We start from the raw sequence: 19,095 nt of genomic DNA, 5'->3' as shown, positions 1-19,095 counted from the left end.
TACCATGGCACAAAGGTCTAGACTGCCTGCCTTCCATGCGGAGACAGAAAGAGAAAAATACTTTTGCATAGTTCACATTCTTGGCTGTCCAGAGCGAAAGCCTTTATACCAGATTCAACCGCACTGCAGAGGATGCAGATGGCTCCTCTTTTATGCCACTTCAGCTCCTTCAAGGGAAGTTAATGTCTATTTTCACTCTACAAATACCAATGGAGGGGGAAGTGCACCCCAAGGTGCCTACAACTTACAATTCCCCCTCAGCATTATAGGATATGAATACTCTCAAAATCACATACACAAGCACAGTAGAAAGAGCCTTCCCACAGCAGCAAACAAGTTTAAAAATAACCTGGATAATCCATAGCATCTTACATCATGGCAATAAATAAACTGAGAGATATTAGCTCAGCTATTGTGTTACTCAAATGGGGTTGTTTTTGTTTTGATTTTTGGAAACTCATGTTCTCTGAAGTATGTAATCAAATATCCTACCCCCGAGAACTTTTGCTCTGGACTCCATTGGTGCAAGCTGACAAGAAACCCCAAACTCACCTCGCCCTCTGGTAATAGGGATGACATCTTTTGCAGAAGGAGAACTACAGTAGATCTTGCCATCTTCAATGCGACTTTCAGACTCTGTAAAATCTTCAAATGAGCAGTTCACGCCAGCAGAGAGATCAGGGACATTCCGGGCCTGCAGAACCAGCTGAGACAACAGGAAGGAGAATGTCACACACAGAAAACAAGCGAACACCTGCTCCATGGTTCATTAAGACAAAAGATCTAAGAACAAAGACCACATAGTGCACCTTCTCCCAAGCCCAGACTGTTCCAGACGGACTCAACATCCTAAAGAAATGTACTGGTATTAAGCAAGGCCAACCAAAGTGAAGCTAAGCCACCTACCGGGACTTCTGACATGGTGACCGATATGTTCTTGGGTTGGATGGTGAGCTGGACGCACTGGCGTAGATCTGAAGCAAAGCGCTGAGGTTCATCAGCTCTTTCACATCGGTCCTTCCGTGAGCAGCTGTGGGGAAGCAGAAGGCAGCATCCATTACACTGTTGTGGTTTTAGGTTATGAGCAGTAACGTGTGTGTTACTTCAACACCCCAAGTTCTCTCTTTGCTCCTTTGCTACCTATTTTTTGCAAACGTTTCTGGGTGCCACACAACAGCCGCAGCAGCCTCTTCTAACGACCAAATTAGATTGGTTACTCCTATTTTCTCAAGATCCTCTCAAGATTTCCAGCCACAGAGATTATGACTAGTTTTCTCCTTCTGCCTCCAGAATCTCCCCTGATTAAACCTATCCTATACAGCTGCTGTTACAGTTTTTAATTTGGTTATGTTATTTATTTATAACATTCCTTTTGACTTGCTTTTAGTTTCCACATTTTAATATTCCTGACATATTGTATCATATATCTATATATGCATCACAACCCATTTTATTTTATGGTTGTTGCTTTTAATTTGTTCGGGTCTATGATTACATTAAAGAAATGAGACAAAGGTGCAACCTATTCTATTGGCCACAACAGAACAGAATGCTTCTTTCAAGCTGAACTTCAGCTGGGGTGGGTGGGAGGATCTGGTGGACGCCAGGGAAGGCTTCTGCAGGCTCATTCACAGGCACTATGTTGGTGATCCCTGCTGTAAGCATCTCTCTCATGCAATTTAGCTTCTTATTTCTATATCGTATTCTGGTGCTTGAAGCAGGTTCTAACACTACAAAGAAACATCTTGTTTAGTTGCAGGGCAGTATAATAGCGGTTCGCTATTGTACTTCAATGTCTCAAAACATATCTGAATAATAAAAACTGGGCATCTGAAGGTTATTTTACACATTACTTTTTCCACTATGAAAATTAATCTTGGTGGTGGGGTGAAAAAGTATAACATATCAATGGCATCAGAAAAAGTTCTCTCTGCTGTCAGAAAGCTATTATCTAGTTATGAGATCTGCATATTACTGCAATTAAATTGTTGGGAAAGCGGCAGCTTTGCTCTTCTGGCCTCAGGTAATTGAAAGGCTTTGGTTCCCTTTTCTTCATAAACCAAGTCTTTTTAAAAACCACATTATTCTTTAACTTTTATCACTATTTATATTCTTTCCCCTGCCCCCCCTCCAATGACTTGAAATACCGATTTCTCTGGTCCAAACTGAATTAGTTAAAATGGACATTGTTTTTATTTGGACAGCACTTTTATGAGATATCTGTTTCATCTGCATATAGCAGCTGAATTCTATGCTGGTTATTAAGGCCTTTAGCTAACACAATAAACTAAACTAAAAACCTATTCAGAACACTTAAAGGCCTGATAACAATAATAAGCATTTGTATGGTACTTGCAAGTGTTCAGAGCACTTCGCATACGTTTTCCAGCGGTAACCCTTACAATAAACCTGTAGGATAAGCCAGTATTGATATCTCCCATACTGTAGATAGGGGGGGCAGAAAAACTGAGGCTGTGACTGGATTGCCTAAGGCCACCTAGGGGTGAGATTCAAACCAGGGACTTCCTAATTTATAGCTCAGGCTCTCAACCATTACTGTATGCCAGAGATGCAAGCAGGTACCCGTGCATTGGTATGTTCAAATCTGCTTATCACAGGGCTCTCCCACTAACAGGCTACACCACCCTGGCTCCATGCACTTCTAATCCCTTGCATTAATTTATCCTAGATGAAGTTCTGCTTCACTTTCCTTTCTGCCCTATGGGAAGCCATCCTACATCCCACTTGCTTTACTACAAGGGTGGGGTTGGGGGGGGAGAGTGGCACTCCCCTGCCCCCAGAGCACTGTTCTATCCAGGTAACGCTGCCTCCATTTAATGAGTTTAAACGAGTTTCCTTCATTTCTCCTCCCTGCATCTGCGATAACATTATTTCATTACGGAAAAGCATTTTAATTAAGCGGAGGGCAATACAGAAGAGCAGATACACATGCGCCTTTCAAGGTCCCGGTAATCTTGGTGATTTATCTCCTGAGCAAGTGCCAGCATGACATCGCGCTGTGGAGTTCCTGAACCACTTCTGCATCCCACCCATCTCCCCAAGGTGCTTCAGGGAAAGAGATGTTTCTGAGTTTAATTAAAATGCTCCACATGGCTAAACAGTCAGGGCTTTGCGGCTTCCGAGGAGGTTTTTCCCTCTAGCCCAGAGGAAACGTCTCCTCCCCCACGCCTTTTCCTTGATGTTTCATTCCTTCTATTCCAAGTTGCAACTCTGCTCCCATGTGGGGAGGCCCATTTGCTAGGTTTAAGGGCCTTTGGGTCGCAGGCCAAATTAGATCAGTAGCAGGGAGCTAAATGGCAAGTGCAAGCCATTTTCAGAAGAGGACCAAATATTTGGAAAGGGAGAGAATGAGAGAGAGGGTTTAGTATATAGATGTTGGTCTGCAAGGGACATACTGCATGTTAATATTTAGAGATGCAGAGCCCCCATATTCTCTTTCTCAAGCTAACTAAAACAGGATTACTCCTTACTATTCATTCCTAAGGTATTACCAGCTCGCCAGATGGTCCTGGGTTGCAGTTCTGAAGAAAGACAGCCTCTCCAGATCTCCGCAGATCAGGGCAGTTGTCAAAGGGAATAATCTCTAGAGTCCTTGACTTCTCTCCTCATCTGACAAACAGGGAGCAGTGTGGCATCTGCAGCTAGGTGCTGTCAGCCATCATAGCTAGAAACATTCCAGTGCCAGAAACCTTGGCATTTCATGCCAAGAAGTAGGTATGTGTTTAAAGGAGATCTGAATAAGTTTCCCTCTGAACTACAGGCAAGACAAGAATAAGATGTTTTCAAATCCAAGGGCTGATGGACTTGAATGGTCGCCTTCTGTTTCATGCCATTCAATGGACTCAGAGCAGGTTTTTTACTAAAACACACACAACGCTCTTAAGATGATGTTGTCTCTCACAAAAAGGCTGGACAATGATATACATGAGCAGTTCTCTTTTGAATGCATGGCTTTTGTCCATCTATGCTTTGAGCGGGAAAGATTCCTGCTGCTTTTCAGGACAGGAAGCTGCATTTTTAAATCTCAAACCACCCTACATGCCTGATATTCAGAATGCGTACATGTGTGCAGACACACACACGTATGTGTGTGTGCACTAGACAACTGGTAGCTTGGAGCAGGCTGCTGTCAATCAGCTCTGCAGCATGTAAGATGGACTGTAGAGGCAACGCTGGACAAATAAGGCCCACTTGCCCCTGCCTGGTGCAGACTGCCAAAGACTAGCCAATTCACTTCTTGGTCTCCTGCAGTGTCCAGTTCCACATTAAGGTTCGTGGCAGCTCAGCAGGGTAAGAAAGGCACTCTACTGGAAGCTGCAATGGACACTGCTATTAGACACTGGTACAGTCAGTGTGAAATCTGCTGAGCTGGACTTTTTGCCGCTCCCCTCCCTTCATGTCATGAGATTCCAGGTTGAGACCTCTACAAGACTAGTCACCCAAGCAAAGCAGCTAATTCGCCAATAGTGCATCTGTGGCAAAGATACTCAAAGCTGCAGGAGAGAGGAGTGGGGGCAGACTTCAGAAGATAAGTGAATGAGAGAAAACTGCAGGCCGGGAATAATGGTTTTTGCAGAATTATATGTTGAGCCCAGAAATGGAAAGTCACAGAAGAGCTTCAGATCCAAAATTTATCTATTTTCATTATATCTTGCAAAAGTTATTACTAATTTCTTCACAAGGTTTCTAGTCCTCAGGCTTAAACCAAACCATGAGCCACATCAGACACACTTCCCCCTTGCATATTTAAAGCATGTCATGCATGTTTATTATACAGGTTGGGAAGTCAGTAGAGATAGCAGCTTCTTCAACCCGTGGCATTCATAAAAGTATTTTTAAAAATACAATGATCACACCATACCTCACACAATGATATACATGGATTTTCCTATAAAGAGATAATCTCCTTGTAGGAAATATGTCATGCCTTATCACAGAATCATAATTATAGCACTTCTTATGAGCGCTAAAAGCACTTCACATACATTATCACAGTAATCATGAGAATAATCCTGTGAGGTAGATGAGTATAATTTTCCACATACTGCAGACAGGGTGTGGGTGTGTCAGGTCAACCAAGGGTAAGAGACAGTGGCTCCCCCCCCCCCCAAAAAAAAAAACACATCTTGGTGAGTTCCTGATTAAGGCAAAATCTGCCTTTTGGAATTCCGCAAGAAGATCATGGCAGTCCTGGCCACCAGCTTAGATGTCTTAAAATAGGATTAGACAAATTCATGGAGGAGAGAGCTATCCATGGCTACTAGCCATGATGGCTATGCTCTGCCTTCACAGCTGGAGACAGCAATACTTCTGAATACCACTTGCTGGAAGCTCCAGGAGGGGAGAGTGCTCTTGAATCCTGCTTGCAGGTTTCCCACAGCCATCTAGTTGGTCACTGTGAGAACAGGTTGCTGGACTAGATGGGCCACTGGCCTAATCCAGCAGGCTCTTCTTATGTTCTTATTACCTCTAGTGGAACAGGCCAGACCAAAAGCCAATTTAGTCCCGTGTTCTTCTTCCTACAGTGGTTAATCAGGAGCCTCCAGGAAACCCGCACACAGAGCTTCAAGAAAACTGCCCTCTCCTGCTGCTGCTCTCCAACAGCTGGTATTCAGTGGCATATACTGCTTTGGAACATGGATAGCCACCATGACAAATATACTCCTCACAAGCTCACCTCTTGCCAGTTCATATTGCCACCTTTGTCTACTCCCTACCCTGTGCCATCTGCCATGTTGTTTGCTATGCCTGAATTATCCCCTCCCTCTCCCTCATCTGCAATTCTCACTTATCTCTCCCCAATCTCTCCCAATTCCTATCCTGTCCATTTCATGCAGACTGTAAGTGTCCTGGGCAGGAACTATGTCACTTTTGTGTTCTGTCAAATACACATAATTCATATTAAAGGATGTTAAAACAGCAGTTGTAACTTAGCTACCAGCTCCTGCTAATGCAGCTTCACAAGCATTCAAGGAGTAAGAAAGAAGGCTTCCTGCAATTGTCAGTCTTGTAGGGATATGAAGAGGGCATTGAGTACTTACATGTTGTGCAGGACACACCAGCCACAGTGAGGGTCCCTAGAGCCCAGACATAGCGCACAGGTTGTATATTGCTCACAACTCTCCACTGGCACACGGGTCACCTGAGGGATAAGGACAGGCAGTTAAATTATTTTTCCTATCAGGAAATTCCAGGCTACTCAAGCCTTTATCATCTGCATGAACTTTGTCCCTTCTCTACGATTCCCATCACACACACATCCCATCAGCTTGGCTGAAAATCTTCAGGACAATAGGAATTGTAGTCCAACAATATCTGGAGGGCACTATGTTGGCTGCCTCTGCTGTTGGTGAGTATGGCATAGTCACAACTTTTTAATTGGCACAAAGCATACAATGATACAAAACTGGCAGAAATCCAGAATAGTTAGATATCTGTAGAACTGCATATTCAGAGGTTGCTGTCTTGAAGGAGCTCATACTGAAATTACTAAAGGTGTAGGACCACGAATGGGCAAAAAAGGAAGCTCCAAATGTTACAAAGAGCTAAATTACAGGTACGATAGAAGGTGGGAAGGGCAACAAAAGATTTGCGAAACCTCACAAGGACCCTGCTGTTTCTGTGCATGTGGTGGAGGAAGGGGAGGAAGAAACAGAAGAGCAGGAGCCACGCTTTGATCATGGATTAAAATAATTTCCCCAGATCCCATGCCTTGCTATCACCACATTAAAAACCCAAACACCATCAGTAGCCATGAAAGGGTCAACAAAATATAGGTCAAAGCCCAAGGCTCTTTCTAAGCCCAGTGTTAACTGAGGCGTCCTGCTATTTCTTTGAGGCTGGTGATCAGAGCAGGGGGAAAGGGGGGGTGCAGAGGCCTGCTCTTAAGCTTTCAAGTCCCTCTCCATTCCCCAGAGGCATCCCTGTGCCTAGGAAATTAAGCACGGGGGCTATTAGTCCAGACCCCACTACAGAGCAGCCTCTTTGAACATCTGCCGAGAAGCAAAATCTGCCATGGCAGCTTCGAAGGGGGAGGAAGGAAACAGCGGGAGCCTGGGAACAGGGCTAAAAGGAGGTGCTGCAAATCTGTTCTACACACAGAAATACTCCAGGCTGTGTATCTACGAAACACAGATGGGAGGTGGGGCCCGGCGTTATGATCCTGTTCCCTTGTATATGCACCCACTCACCCTGAGCGTGTCATGAGAAGAGGGCTTCAAGGTTCCATGGGACAGGACTACAACAATCTGTCTCAGGCCTCTCTCTCAGGATGGTAATAGTCAAGATGTGTGTCATTCCTTAGCCATTATACAGCCATTTTGTCCAAAACCAACACAATGGGAGCCGGGTAGCATAAATATTCCCCCCCTTCAAATGGCATATTTGGGAAACTGACTATCTCCAAGCTATGTCTCTCCTTCCCCAACTTGTTCACCTTCGTCCTTCACAAGCATACAAATGCAGCAGACTGGTTGTGGAAGAATGGAACTATTCTTGATTCTACCACCAAGCCCCTGCATTTCAGTGTGGGACATTCAGGAGGCAAAGCCCCTTCCTCTACTTACTAACAAAGCTGCTTTTAACTTCTGCCTATAGATGGTTTTTGAACTTGAGTGCAATCTTCCCTTCCCCTAATTTCCTCTCTTGAAGTTGACCCTGTGGCTATGAAAACCTCCAGCTACCCAGTGGAGGCTGAGATCTGCCTTCTGTGCATGTAGATTTGTGTGTACAAGAGAGAGAGAACACTACACTGAAGACCAACACCCCTCTCTTGAGCTCTATCTCTATCACAGCACTCTTGCCTGCTACTGATCTCAATAGTCCAGAAATATGGAAAGAAAGCTGGCTTCTGGGCAATAGGGCACTTGCTGAATTTTAATACTAAATATAAACGGGGTACCTTCTAAGTGTGATTCATGGGAGAATATGAATGGATCAGCGTCTATGTGGGTTTAATTACCCAAGTAGAAATGGATCAGAACAAGATGAATCATGATCCAAGAACAAGACCAAAAACAAAAACCCCACACCAAAAACAGAAGTCACCCAGACTGTATTTTCAAAGCTGCAGAAATTGTTCCTCTTCTCAGCTGGAAAAGAACTTATCGACAAGCATACACAAACACAGCAAGTGCAGGGCCACAAGCTGGCATTGTGGTTCACAGTTTTCGTTTACATGGGATCTTAGTGTACATAAGGCATCACTTAAACCTCTGTGCTGCCCTCTAGCTTCAAGGAGTTACAGCACAGACTATACTGGCTTCCAAGACAGATGAGTTACTTTAATCTTCTGTTTGTTATTATCCTACTATGATCAGCACAGAGGTCTCCAGGAACAGTAGACTGAGCTTCCTTTTATACAGCATCTGTGATGGAATAAGCTAGGCTTCCCCAACCAGGTGCTCTGCCCTCCAGAAGTTGTTGGAGGGCCCTAAAATCTTGACCAAGCTGGCAGGAGCTGATGAGAGCTATAGTTTAAAACGTATAGAGAACACCAGGTTAGCAAAGCCTAGGATAAAAGAATGGCACTGCACAAAGCACCCATCAGAAAAGGAACTGGTGAGGAACAACCTGTTCATCTACAATCAGCTGATTCCTCCCCTCCAGGGTCTAGACAAGCAAGAATGAAGTGCCAGGTGGATTATTATGCAGGGCTGTTGAGCAGTATTTGACTTGGTGGGTCACATGCCATGCCGGATAGCTCATTTGATTTAGGTACAGCATTCAAAACCTAGTTTCAAACAGTGAAAAGGGATAGCACTCTCTCATTCAGGCATCTCCGTTCCTAGCTACCTACCACCCTCTTGAAGATAATCATCACACAGCTGGTTGAAACCTAGTTTAAGAAAAAAATATTGGGGGCATCTGCATTGCCCTGTCCTTGTTCCAGACACTGGTCATAACCCATTTTCTTCTTAATCTGACAGCAGGAGTCTGCCTTAAAGGGTTACAAGCTCTTTATTAATTGCTCCTACAGATTTGATTAAAATCCCCTCATTCTGCAGGCCCTTTGAGCTCTGTTACAACTGCTCATTTAATTACTTTCCACCAACAACCTGATAACAGTAAGCTGTGGATGAGAGTGGTTTTTATTAAGCCAAAGGGAGAGAAAGGGGACCTGCAAACAGCAGAAACAATGTCCTCACAGCCGTTTAAGCAAGCTTCCAAAATCTCCCCTCATTATATCCAGTGTGGTCTGGACTCTGGCTGCAAAATTAATCGCCACCAGATTGAGGATTAAATAGCCCCATTGTCAAAAGACTTTAACAGAGATGTCCATGTTGAAAAAAAACCCTTGAAGCCCACCAGTTACAGAGGGAATGGGAAGCTTGCCCCATCTTTTAATTTCTTCCCACCTTTGTGCTGCCCTTCCAATAAAAATATTCTCCCTACTAAGTCCCCACACTGATCTCCTTCCTCACAGGAAGTACATGCAAACACAGGGGGGGAGGGAGGACACTCTGGTTTCATATCGTTTTGCCCTGTCTTCTGGAACATGCATGTCATGATGCATCATGGTACATGCAGGCGTCATCAGGGAAGCAGAAGAGTCCTGGACAGCAATGCTCATTACATTGGATTGGCATATTGGGTTCAGAAGAGGCCTGTGTGGTTCTTTCTAATACTCATGCTCCTTTTCCCTTTTCTTCACGTGGCCGGGATTTAGAGACAGCTGGTCTAGACATTGCATTTTTACTAGGAAGTGGGCTCCATGTGATTGCTTAGCCCTGCTGTTGTAACATGTAAAACACATTCCTGGCTGTGGCTAATATGAAGACGCTCCACACCTTCCCAGCAGTACCAAGAGACCATTTCAAGTGGTCTCTGTATAGTAAGTGTAACATGCCCACAACTCTCAGGCCATAGCTGTTCAGCAGCTGCTCCCAATTGGATGTTGCCACTACAGTGTACTGTACTTCTAGCAAAACATCTGAGAGGGTCCCAGATTCAAAAGGCAGTTGAAAAGACCCTGCCAATGCCAGTCAAGAGGAGACATACTACTCTAGTTGGATGAATAGCCTGATCTATATATTAAAAAGGTCTGTATCTTCCTATGATCTTGAAAGGACAGGGACTTTTTTCCTCCAAGATCACTCCTACAACAACATATATTTAACACTGTAAACAAGCAGAAGAATCTCTAAATATATCCTGTCTAGGAACTCTCCAAACCCTATCTTACCTAAACTTAAACCTGTAGTGTTTAAGAACTAACAGAAGAAGACAAAAGTCAAGCAGTCCAATATTCACTCTCATGCTTACCAAAAGAGGCCAGGGTAGAAAGGGAAAGGGAGGGAAAGATCACCACTAGTCACCCCAAAGATCACTCCCGCATGGTGGGTGAGGCTGCTAAGCACCTCACTTTGCTAATGAAGCTGCCTCAAGCTACACTCTCCAGATCTGGTACGCCTTTCTTCAACTGCTGCATGCAATGGAGACAACTTGCCTTGCAACCACATTAGGATAGCTTGCTGTTTTCACCTAAAGGCAACTAGGGCAAATAAATAAATAAAATCACATCACATCACATCACATCATCCAGAGATCTCTTTCAGGGCTGTGGGATACCTGACCAGTTCGGGGGTGGGGGGGAGTATTAAATTTCTAGGAATCAGTCTTGCACAGAGCTGAATACAGAAAATTGCTTGTGGTGGCATCAGAAGTTAGGATTCTGGGCAATCAAAGTGTCTGGGTTTTTTCCAGCCCTGCTTGACCATTAGAACAGCCTCCATCAGTAGCAGGTGTGCCACTCCACAGTTCCTTACCAAACAACAAAGCTGTTTTTACAGAGCTTTTTAGCAGCCATGCAGGCAAGCCTGAAAGGTTTAGACAGGCATGCATTCCAAGGGGAGCAGAGATTTCAGTAAATGCTGCTAATCATTGATGAAAGGGGAAAGAATTCTATGTTATATTAAAAAAAAAAATCTGATTTGACAGTCTCAGAGCTCAAAAGGAAGGAGGTATGTGAAGGTATGTAGAGCAGATTTTCTATTGTAGCTCCTTCTACTATTTCTCTAGTTTAAAGGGCAACCATGTTTGTTATAATATGTTGCCTTTTGCTGTAAAAGAGCCTCCAGGTGCCTCTCAGATAAGGCCTTTGGGGCAGCTTCCTTGGCTCATTTGGGATAAGTAGTCCATTTACTCCTTAATTCTGACTTATCACTGCAGTGTTTCTGCCAGATGCTGTGTGCATCCCTTACCTTTATATATGCCTCCATCATTGCTGCATTAGGGCAGTGCCCATGGAAGTGCCCGCAAAAAAGGTAGTTGTGATTGGCCAACAACTGCATCGACCAAGTTAGGCGAGACACCTCAAATTGCCACATAACATTTTACATAAAAGGCAGGTTGTGTGTTTATTTGAATGCCTTTAGCCTGCATCCTAAAAAAACTCAAGGAATGACATGCTGTGCTGTCGAGTCATAGACTGTCTTTTTTGCCTTTTATTTTTAAATGGCTGAACCTAGTGCTTTTGTTCCAATTTACTCTTGCACGTAAAATGCCAGCATTAGAACTGGTGAGCTTAATTAGGTGGCTGTATGACTAGGAGCGCCTTCGACCTAACTTCCCTAAAGAAAGCTGTTCTAGCAAGTCATTCACATTTTAGTAACATCTAGACAGGACTACTGTAATGTAGAACAAGTGGGCTGCTGCAGAAAAAGGTGCAGAAGCTTCAGCTGACTCAAAATGTTGTTGTCAGATTACTGTCTAGAACTGGCCTGGTAAAAAGGTAAAGGTAAAGGACCCCTGGATGGTTACGTCCAATCAAAGGCAACTATGGGGTGCAGCACTCATCTTGCTTTTCAGGCCAAGAAAGCCAACGTTTGTCCACAGACAACTTTCTGGTTAATGTGGCCAGCATGACTAAAACGCTTTTGGCGCAACAGAATACAGTGATGGAAGCCAGAGTGCACGGAAACACCGTTTACCTTCCCGTCACAGCAGTACCTATTTATCTACTCAGGCTGGTATGCTTTCGAATTGCTAGGTTGGCAGGAGCTAGGACAGAGCAACAGGAGCTCGCTGTTATTATAAAGCAGCAATGCAGCAGCAAGCAAAGGCTCTAGCAGCTCAGTCAGCTGCTTGTGGCTGGACAGCCAAACAGGATGTTTGTGACTGTTGCCATGGGAACAAAGGGGCAGTCCATTCTCCTTATTGAGCACCGGATGTTAGCTCAGTGTGTGTATCATATGACCTGTACAGGATGTACATGGGTGGAGTTTATTCTTACTGCTGTTGAGTGCAGACATATTTCTCTGTACTGAAGTGAAAGACAGAAATAAAAGATGTAAATAGATTTCTGTCTGCTTCTTTCCCCTCCCTGGGGACACCAAAGGGGAGAGAGAAGGAACGGTGTGTTTTTCTCACAGCCTGAGAAGAATCGCCGAGACCTCGCCAGCTTATCTGCCGGGAGTAGCAGCCGGGAGGTCGCCAAGGAATATCTGCCGGTGCCTACGCTGTGGCACATTCCTCTGACCCAGGCAGAATTCCAACACTCGCCCTGTCAAGTGGATTCGAACTGCCAACCTTCCGATCAGCAAACCCAAGAGGTTCAGTGGTTTAGACCACAGAGCCACCCTGATAGAGCATACCTATCTGGTCCTGTTTGATCTTCAGTGATACTGTACACTTCCAGCCTCAACCCAAGGTGCTAGTTTTTATCTTTAGGACCCTAAATCACGGGTAGCCAACAAGACTGAACTACAACTTGCGTTCATTCTGACCATGCTGATGGCAGCTGGAGTCCAAAAACATATGGAGGGCACCATATTAGCTACCCCTGTCCAACAGGCGTGGCAGTGGGAAGAGGGAGGAAGAAGAACACTGCTATTGGCCAAACACCTGTGTGAAACCATCGTTATATGCATGGTGAACATCTGGCTATTCGTGGAGGCTTCTGGAGTTGGCTGAACCTATGCTGATCCTGATCTGCTGATGAGAAGGGCAAAGACCTTCCAGTTCTCTTGATGTTGCTTTGATTATTTTTTCTATTTTTATGCTGCTCAGCACTCTAAAGTTCTATGTGGACAAAATGTGGGATAACAGGTTTAAAAATAAGTAACAATGCTTCAGGAAACCTAGAACAATGGCTAAATAGGGAGAGGTGGATCTCCTATGTAGCAGCTCTAGATGCTAGTTTGTAAGATCCACTTATTCCAGTTGTACACAATCAGTCTAGAGCAGGGATGAGGAGTCTGCAGCCTGGATCTTGTTCATTTTTTAATGTCATCCAACCCATGGTCTGATTCACACTGAGTACCCAGTGTGAACCTATCCAGAGGAGGGGTACCTTTTTTGATCCCCAACATTTCCCCCCTGTGGTCCAAAGGCCCCTAATTAAAGGAAACCCCCAAATGATCCAAACCACTCATTTAGAGCAGGCATGAGCAGAAAGTAAATCAGGATCTACTGGGAAACCTTTGGTGATTCGCAGTAGATCAGCAAGCATTTCTCAGTCCCAATTCTTTAACAACAGAGACAACAAAATGGCTCCCTGAAATTAGACTGCTGCACTGAAGTATGCTTTGGGCAACTGGGGATTGAATTTTTGTGTAGAAGGGCTGTGAGCTCAGAACAGCTCTGATACTCAAAACAATCCCCGTCCTCAGCAGCTGCTAAGAGGAACCTAGCTCTTTAATTATAAGCTTATATCTTTTGCACCTGGCTCCGGCTGGCAGAGTTCTAGTAAAACACAAAGTAAATCATGCATGGCTGAAGTCCTCCCTGTAGTTAGGATCCTCAGACTTAGCTACAGGACAGACTGCAAGAGGAGAATAAAGGTAAAGAAACTGCAGCCCAACAGAATTAAGGTTGGGCTACTCAGCCACAGTGCTCCTAACTCATATAAACACCAGTTTATCTTGCTGGAGGAGTGCAAAGAAACTTCTCCAATACCTGTAGCAGAGACAATCTGTCAAATGACAGAGCTTTTGCAAAACAGGCCTAATGAGTCTGCTTTAGAAGAGATGTTGCATGTACCCATGATTCATCTGCTTCCTAATAGTAAGTTTGTTTCCCCTCAGGACAGACTCAAATAGATATTATTCATTCTATGAAAATAAACCTGAGAGCAAAATGGGGGGGGGGGACGGGACTCTTAGAGCCAAACCAGACATGGTAGCAGCAGACCTATTAATTTACACCCAGGTCTCCCTCAGTCGTGTATAAAGCAAGGGCCCACTGCTTCATGAACACAAGGTGGATGGGTCAGAGCTTCCAGGCACTTCCACTGTTTGTGGCTTACCTACCTAAGGTCCGTCCACCTATGGCTTCCACCACTGGGTGCTTTCTCATTCCCCTGATTTCAATGAGTGAGATCAACTGGGTAAAAGGTGCTTGTGGGAAACTTTACACAAGCCTGGAATGGTAGGCATGGAGAGGCTTAAGTTTCCCACACCCATGTATTACTTATTCTAAGGATGAGATCTCACTTTATATGTGACTGGTCTGCTACTGTCCTGCCAAGTTTGAACATTACATTCATGAGATAATTATATTGACTAAGAAAACACAGAAAAATAATAATTTTGGCATCGGACACTCAGTATATATTATTAGTTATTCTGGAAAAGAGTAACTAATAATATGCGCAGCAGCCCAAGAAGGATTAAGCAGCTTAAACTGATAATACAAATGTTTTCGTGACTAATGCACACCATACCAATTTTGGCAAGGTTTAATGAGGAAAGCTGAGTTTGGGTCTTTAGTTGTTGGTGGGGGGAATGGCAAAGTACAGCACTTGCACTGTGCTGCCATAGAAACAGCAGAGAAGTTTCTTGCGGAGTTAAAATGAGTGGACCAAGAGCCCCTTTTTCATGACCAGCCACGGCCCTTGCTTGTGGTGACCACCTGTACCATATGCAATCATGTGGTGGCTGGCAGCGCACACTGAGCTTTAACACACTTGCACATTTGGCTGATTCTGTCCATTTGCAGGGCGTGCTGAAACTCAACGCACACAGAGTTCTGCCTAAGCTGTCACCCATCAGATGATGGAATCTGCTTGTTCATTAAAAAGGAGCCCTCAGGAGAGCTGTCGCTCTGGTGTTGAATCAAGTAAAGGTGTAGCCCATCACTCACACAAGCACTTTTATTGCAATGAGCTCCATGATCACTCCATGAGCTCGACATCTAATCAGAACTGTACTAATAAAGGGAGTGATGTATTCCAAGAAAGTATTTTTATTTGGTTGCTCTGAGAATCTGACAGTCCTGCCTCACACTGTGCTGGAGAAATATCACACAGATGTACTATGCAGAGAGAAAGGGCTCTGCCTCATTACTGCTAAGCTTAAAATCACGTAAAAGGGCCAGCTGTGGACAAACTCAAGTTCTTACCTGTTTCTCAGTCATAGCATAGAGGTACTGGAGATCAGGGCTGAGCACTAAGTCCCGCAGAATGGAGCTGCCATCATGAGCTATGACATTCTCATACTGCAATGCTGAACGTCCAATGGGATTGGCAGGGTCCACAAGGATCTGAAAGAAAAGGCAGCAGCGTTAGCATTTGCTGTTATGATGCCTAGTATCATCAAGATGGGAGACATTTTTTGGGTGGCAAAGGAATAATGTGCCAATACACACCATAGCTAGCTGGTGGGGGAACAGAAAGAAAGAAAAACCTATGAGGAGCTTTAGGTATACAGTATATGATAGTCAGCCCTTACCCTTCAACCACACCATGTTCCTTAAAACTTCATGACTTCCAACTAGGCCAAAGTCATGCGCTGATGTTTGATAAATCAGCCCAAAGGAAATCCCAAGAACCCCATCCCAACAGCATGTTTGGGCTGCCACAGGTAGAAGCAGAGAAGGAAATGCTGAGTCAGGATCAGGGGTCAGCAACTTTTTTCAGCCGTGGGCCGATCCACCATTCCTCAGACCATGTGGTGGCCGGACTATATTTTGAAGGGGAAAAAATGAACGAATTCCTATGCCCCGCAAATAACCCAGAGATGCATTTTAAATAAAAGCACACGCTCTACTCCTGTAAAAACACCAGGCTGGCGCCACAAATAACCCAGAGATGCATTTTAAATAAAAGGACACATTCTACTCATGTAAAAACATGCTGATTCCCAGAACGTCCGTGGGCTGGATTGAGAAGGCAATTGGGCCGCATCTGGCCCCCAGGGCCTTAGGTTGCCTACCCCTGGTCAGGATGATTCTCCAAAACAGAAACCCATCTTTCATGCATTTTTCTAAATATTTTATTTAAGGGGAAATAATGAACCATCAACCTAATCTTGCCAACCAACAAGAGCCCCTCCCAATCCCTTTGCTGCTTTAGAACCCTTATCCAAGTTGCCTTTATTTTATTTTTTTGCCTCCATTCATTTATCAAACTACTCCTTGAGAAAGAGTTAGGACAAGAAATAGCTCCACCTGGTTTCCATTTAAAATAAAACTACATTATGCACTTCAGTGCACATTAATGCTCTTCAATTAAATCTAATGAACTTTAAATGAAGCAGGGGACTTCTGGATAATGTGTTAATAGCTCCAAAGAAAGTGCAAATGGCTGGTAAGGGGTGTGCAGAGAAATAGTGGTAGCCACACAGGCATTGCAGAGGAGATGAAAAAGAAAGCTCTGTTTTAACTGGGGTGAGCCTTCCATTACATATCTAGACTGGGAGAGCACTAGGAGGAGGAAGAGTTTAATCTACTGGGAACTTCATCCCACCTAATGTGCAACTACAGAAATATTGCCAAATATCTGTATGAACACAATCATCACAACCTAGCTTCTTTGTCATATGGTCATTGTATGCAATGTTTTGCTCATCTTAACATTAACTCTCTCCACGCACTTGCAGGACAGCTATTACAACCCCATTTGTCACACACCTGGATTATTTAAGTTTTGTTTTGATCAGCATTTCTCCCCTGCTGAACTTTCCCAGCAACCTAGCAATTGTGCCGTTCTTAAAATGTTCTCTGGTGTGGAAAAAAAGGTGGAGCATCAAAAAGCTTATAGCCTAGCACACTTTCCCTAAGTACCAACGGCATAGTGCATTTAATGTAACATTAGTGGAGAGTTAACACATATAATCACCTTTGTTTTATGATCAAGGACCCATGTTCCGCCTCCCCATAGCCTGTATTTCATAACAGAAGAGAAGGTAAACCAGCACCTTTGTTCTAGGCAAGGGATATAGTAAATGCTCTAATCCCATTACCACTCACAGTGACAATAAAGCTTATCCTAAAGACCTTGCTTTCACTATAGAAGCCATAACCACATTAAAAAGGCACCCCAGGGTCACAGCCAACCCACGACAGGGAGGAAATACAATAGGGTTAATTCTCTAAAGTTAACTGCCACCTGGCTGCTGAGCATGAGTCATTTACTTGCCCAGAAAGTATCTGCTTGGGTATAAATAAAAATTTATTATTAATTTATTATTACCATGCTAGCAGTGGCTAACATGAGTTACCAACAGACTCTAGAAATTCAGTTTGTCTTTTATATATGTTTCTGGGTGATGCATGTCGTAAGTACTTTCCTACACAGAGAGAGGTGTATAGGAAAGCAGAAACTATTTCACCCTATCAGCTTCCTGGATAACCAAATGTGGGCAGATAAAATTTGCACCAAATCCCACCATTGTCTCTTGCGCCTGGTACTGAAGCTGCTTCTCCATTCTTTCTGTCAGGCAAGTGCAACATTTGGCAGTAAGAGTGGGGATTCTTCATTCTGCACCCATCACCCTCAATCTCACTCCAAAAGATGGACCCAGCACATTACATTACAGAAAACAAACCTGTCTGTAAAGCTGAAGTGGAACCAGGAAAATAGCAGTTCTATTTCCCCAGACATAGAAAGCAACACTTTCCACACAGCACCCATCAAATGTCCAACAGACAACAATAGTTCAATTTTAGGCCCTGACCAAGCCCCACCTCCTGACTTTACCATCCATGTAGTTCCCATTCTTGGAGAATTTCTCATGGTGTCCCCATATAGGGGAATAATCTACTGATTTGGAAGCGAAAGCACAGAGGGCCTCGGTCAGAGAGCCTTCCATTCATTCCCACTGGATTTCAGTAGTAGTAGGTAAATTGTGGAGAAAAGTCTAAGTGACAGATTCAAAGCCACATAAAAACAAAAACAAAATTGTGCCTGGCTATGCTATTACTTAGTGGGAAATGAGTAATTCATTTTGTTCCCTCTAGTTCCACTGGCAATGTTTAATAACTGGGACATCCTTCATCTTCACAACCCGCCCCCAACCAAAGCGCTTCCCCACCCTAGTCCCCAAATAAAGCCCCACAGCGCGCATTGCAGCTTCATTTCCCTCGTTGCAATAAATAGACTCCATCCGTCCATTTGCATACTTTTCAATCAGGCAAAGGAAGTGGGGCTTAGGAGGCAGGATCCTGGCGTGTGGCTGATTAGCATGGAAATGTATGCGGCTCACAAACAAACTGGGGCCCGTTTAATTAGAGCGGCGCCTTTGATTCACCGCCAACATCCAGCACACACCAGCCCCGGATTATTTTTAGTCAGTTTTACAAAACAAATGTATTTGATTAAGAGAGACACCCCTGAGCTAAGGAAGGCTGACAGACAGAGGCAGAGACGTGGGGAGGTTGGCCCCCTACAGGGAACAGGGCCTGGGCCTGTGGTGAAGGTGTCCAGGAATGCAGGTGCAATTGTGAGGAGCCCTCACACGCGGCCTGACAGCTGCACAGCAAAAATGGAGGGAAGCACTGGAATGCGTCTCTGCAGCTGCCAATTCCTGCTGGAAGTGCTGCAAATGGTCCCTCCAATTACTGTGCTAAAACGTATCCCAGTCCATGGATGGGCCTGACCCTCAGGTTGACTAAAATCACTATTTCACTCACAGGCCCGTCTCTAGGAGTTCCTTGTTGCCAACAGCTCCCTCCTCATCCTTCCTAGGGGCCTGTCCCTCCCTCCCTCAGTGCACCATCCTTGCAAGAAGCAGGCATACCTGCTCTTTTTCACTGCATGTATACCACACAAACATACAGCAGGGAGCCGCTATTGACCTGTCTCCCTGCTGCATGTTTCCCACCGTGCAGACACAGTGAAAGGAAGCTGTGCCACAG

General features: G+C 44.4%; 1 protein-coding gene across 4 annotated transcripts in view; it reads right to left on the bottom strand.

Annotated features, from left to right (window-relative positions):
- The window catches only part of PLXNA1 (plexin A1), a 313,030-nt gene that overhangs the window by 144,676 nt on the left and 149,259 nt on the right, over window positions 1–19,095 (bottom strand). For all 4 annotated transcript variants that reach the window (XM_079964486.1, XM_079964484.1, XM_079964487.1 and 1 more), the window contains exons 4-7: window positions 15,361–15,501; window positions 6,063–6,163; window positions 907–1,030; window positions 553–706 (exon numbers count right to left, since the gene is read on the bottom strand). In XM_079964486.1, coding sequence (XP_079820612.1) covers window positions 553–706; window positions 907–1,030; window positions 6,063–6,163; window positions 15,361–15,501 — 520 coding nt within the window. The remainder of the gene's footprint in view (window positions 1–552; window positions 707–906; window positions 1,031–6,062; window positions 6,164–15,360; window positions 15,502–19,095) is intronic.

The sequence above is a fragment of the Podarcis cretensis genome, assembly GCF_951804945.1.
Source record: "Podarcis cretensis genome assembly, chromosome: 2".
In the NCBI taxonomy this organism is placed as follows: Eukaryota; Metazoa; Chordata; class Lepidosauria; order Squamata; family Lacertidae; genus Podarcis; species Podarcis cretensis.
This window is presented reverse-complemented; position numbering and strand designations above follow the sequence as displayed.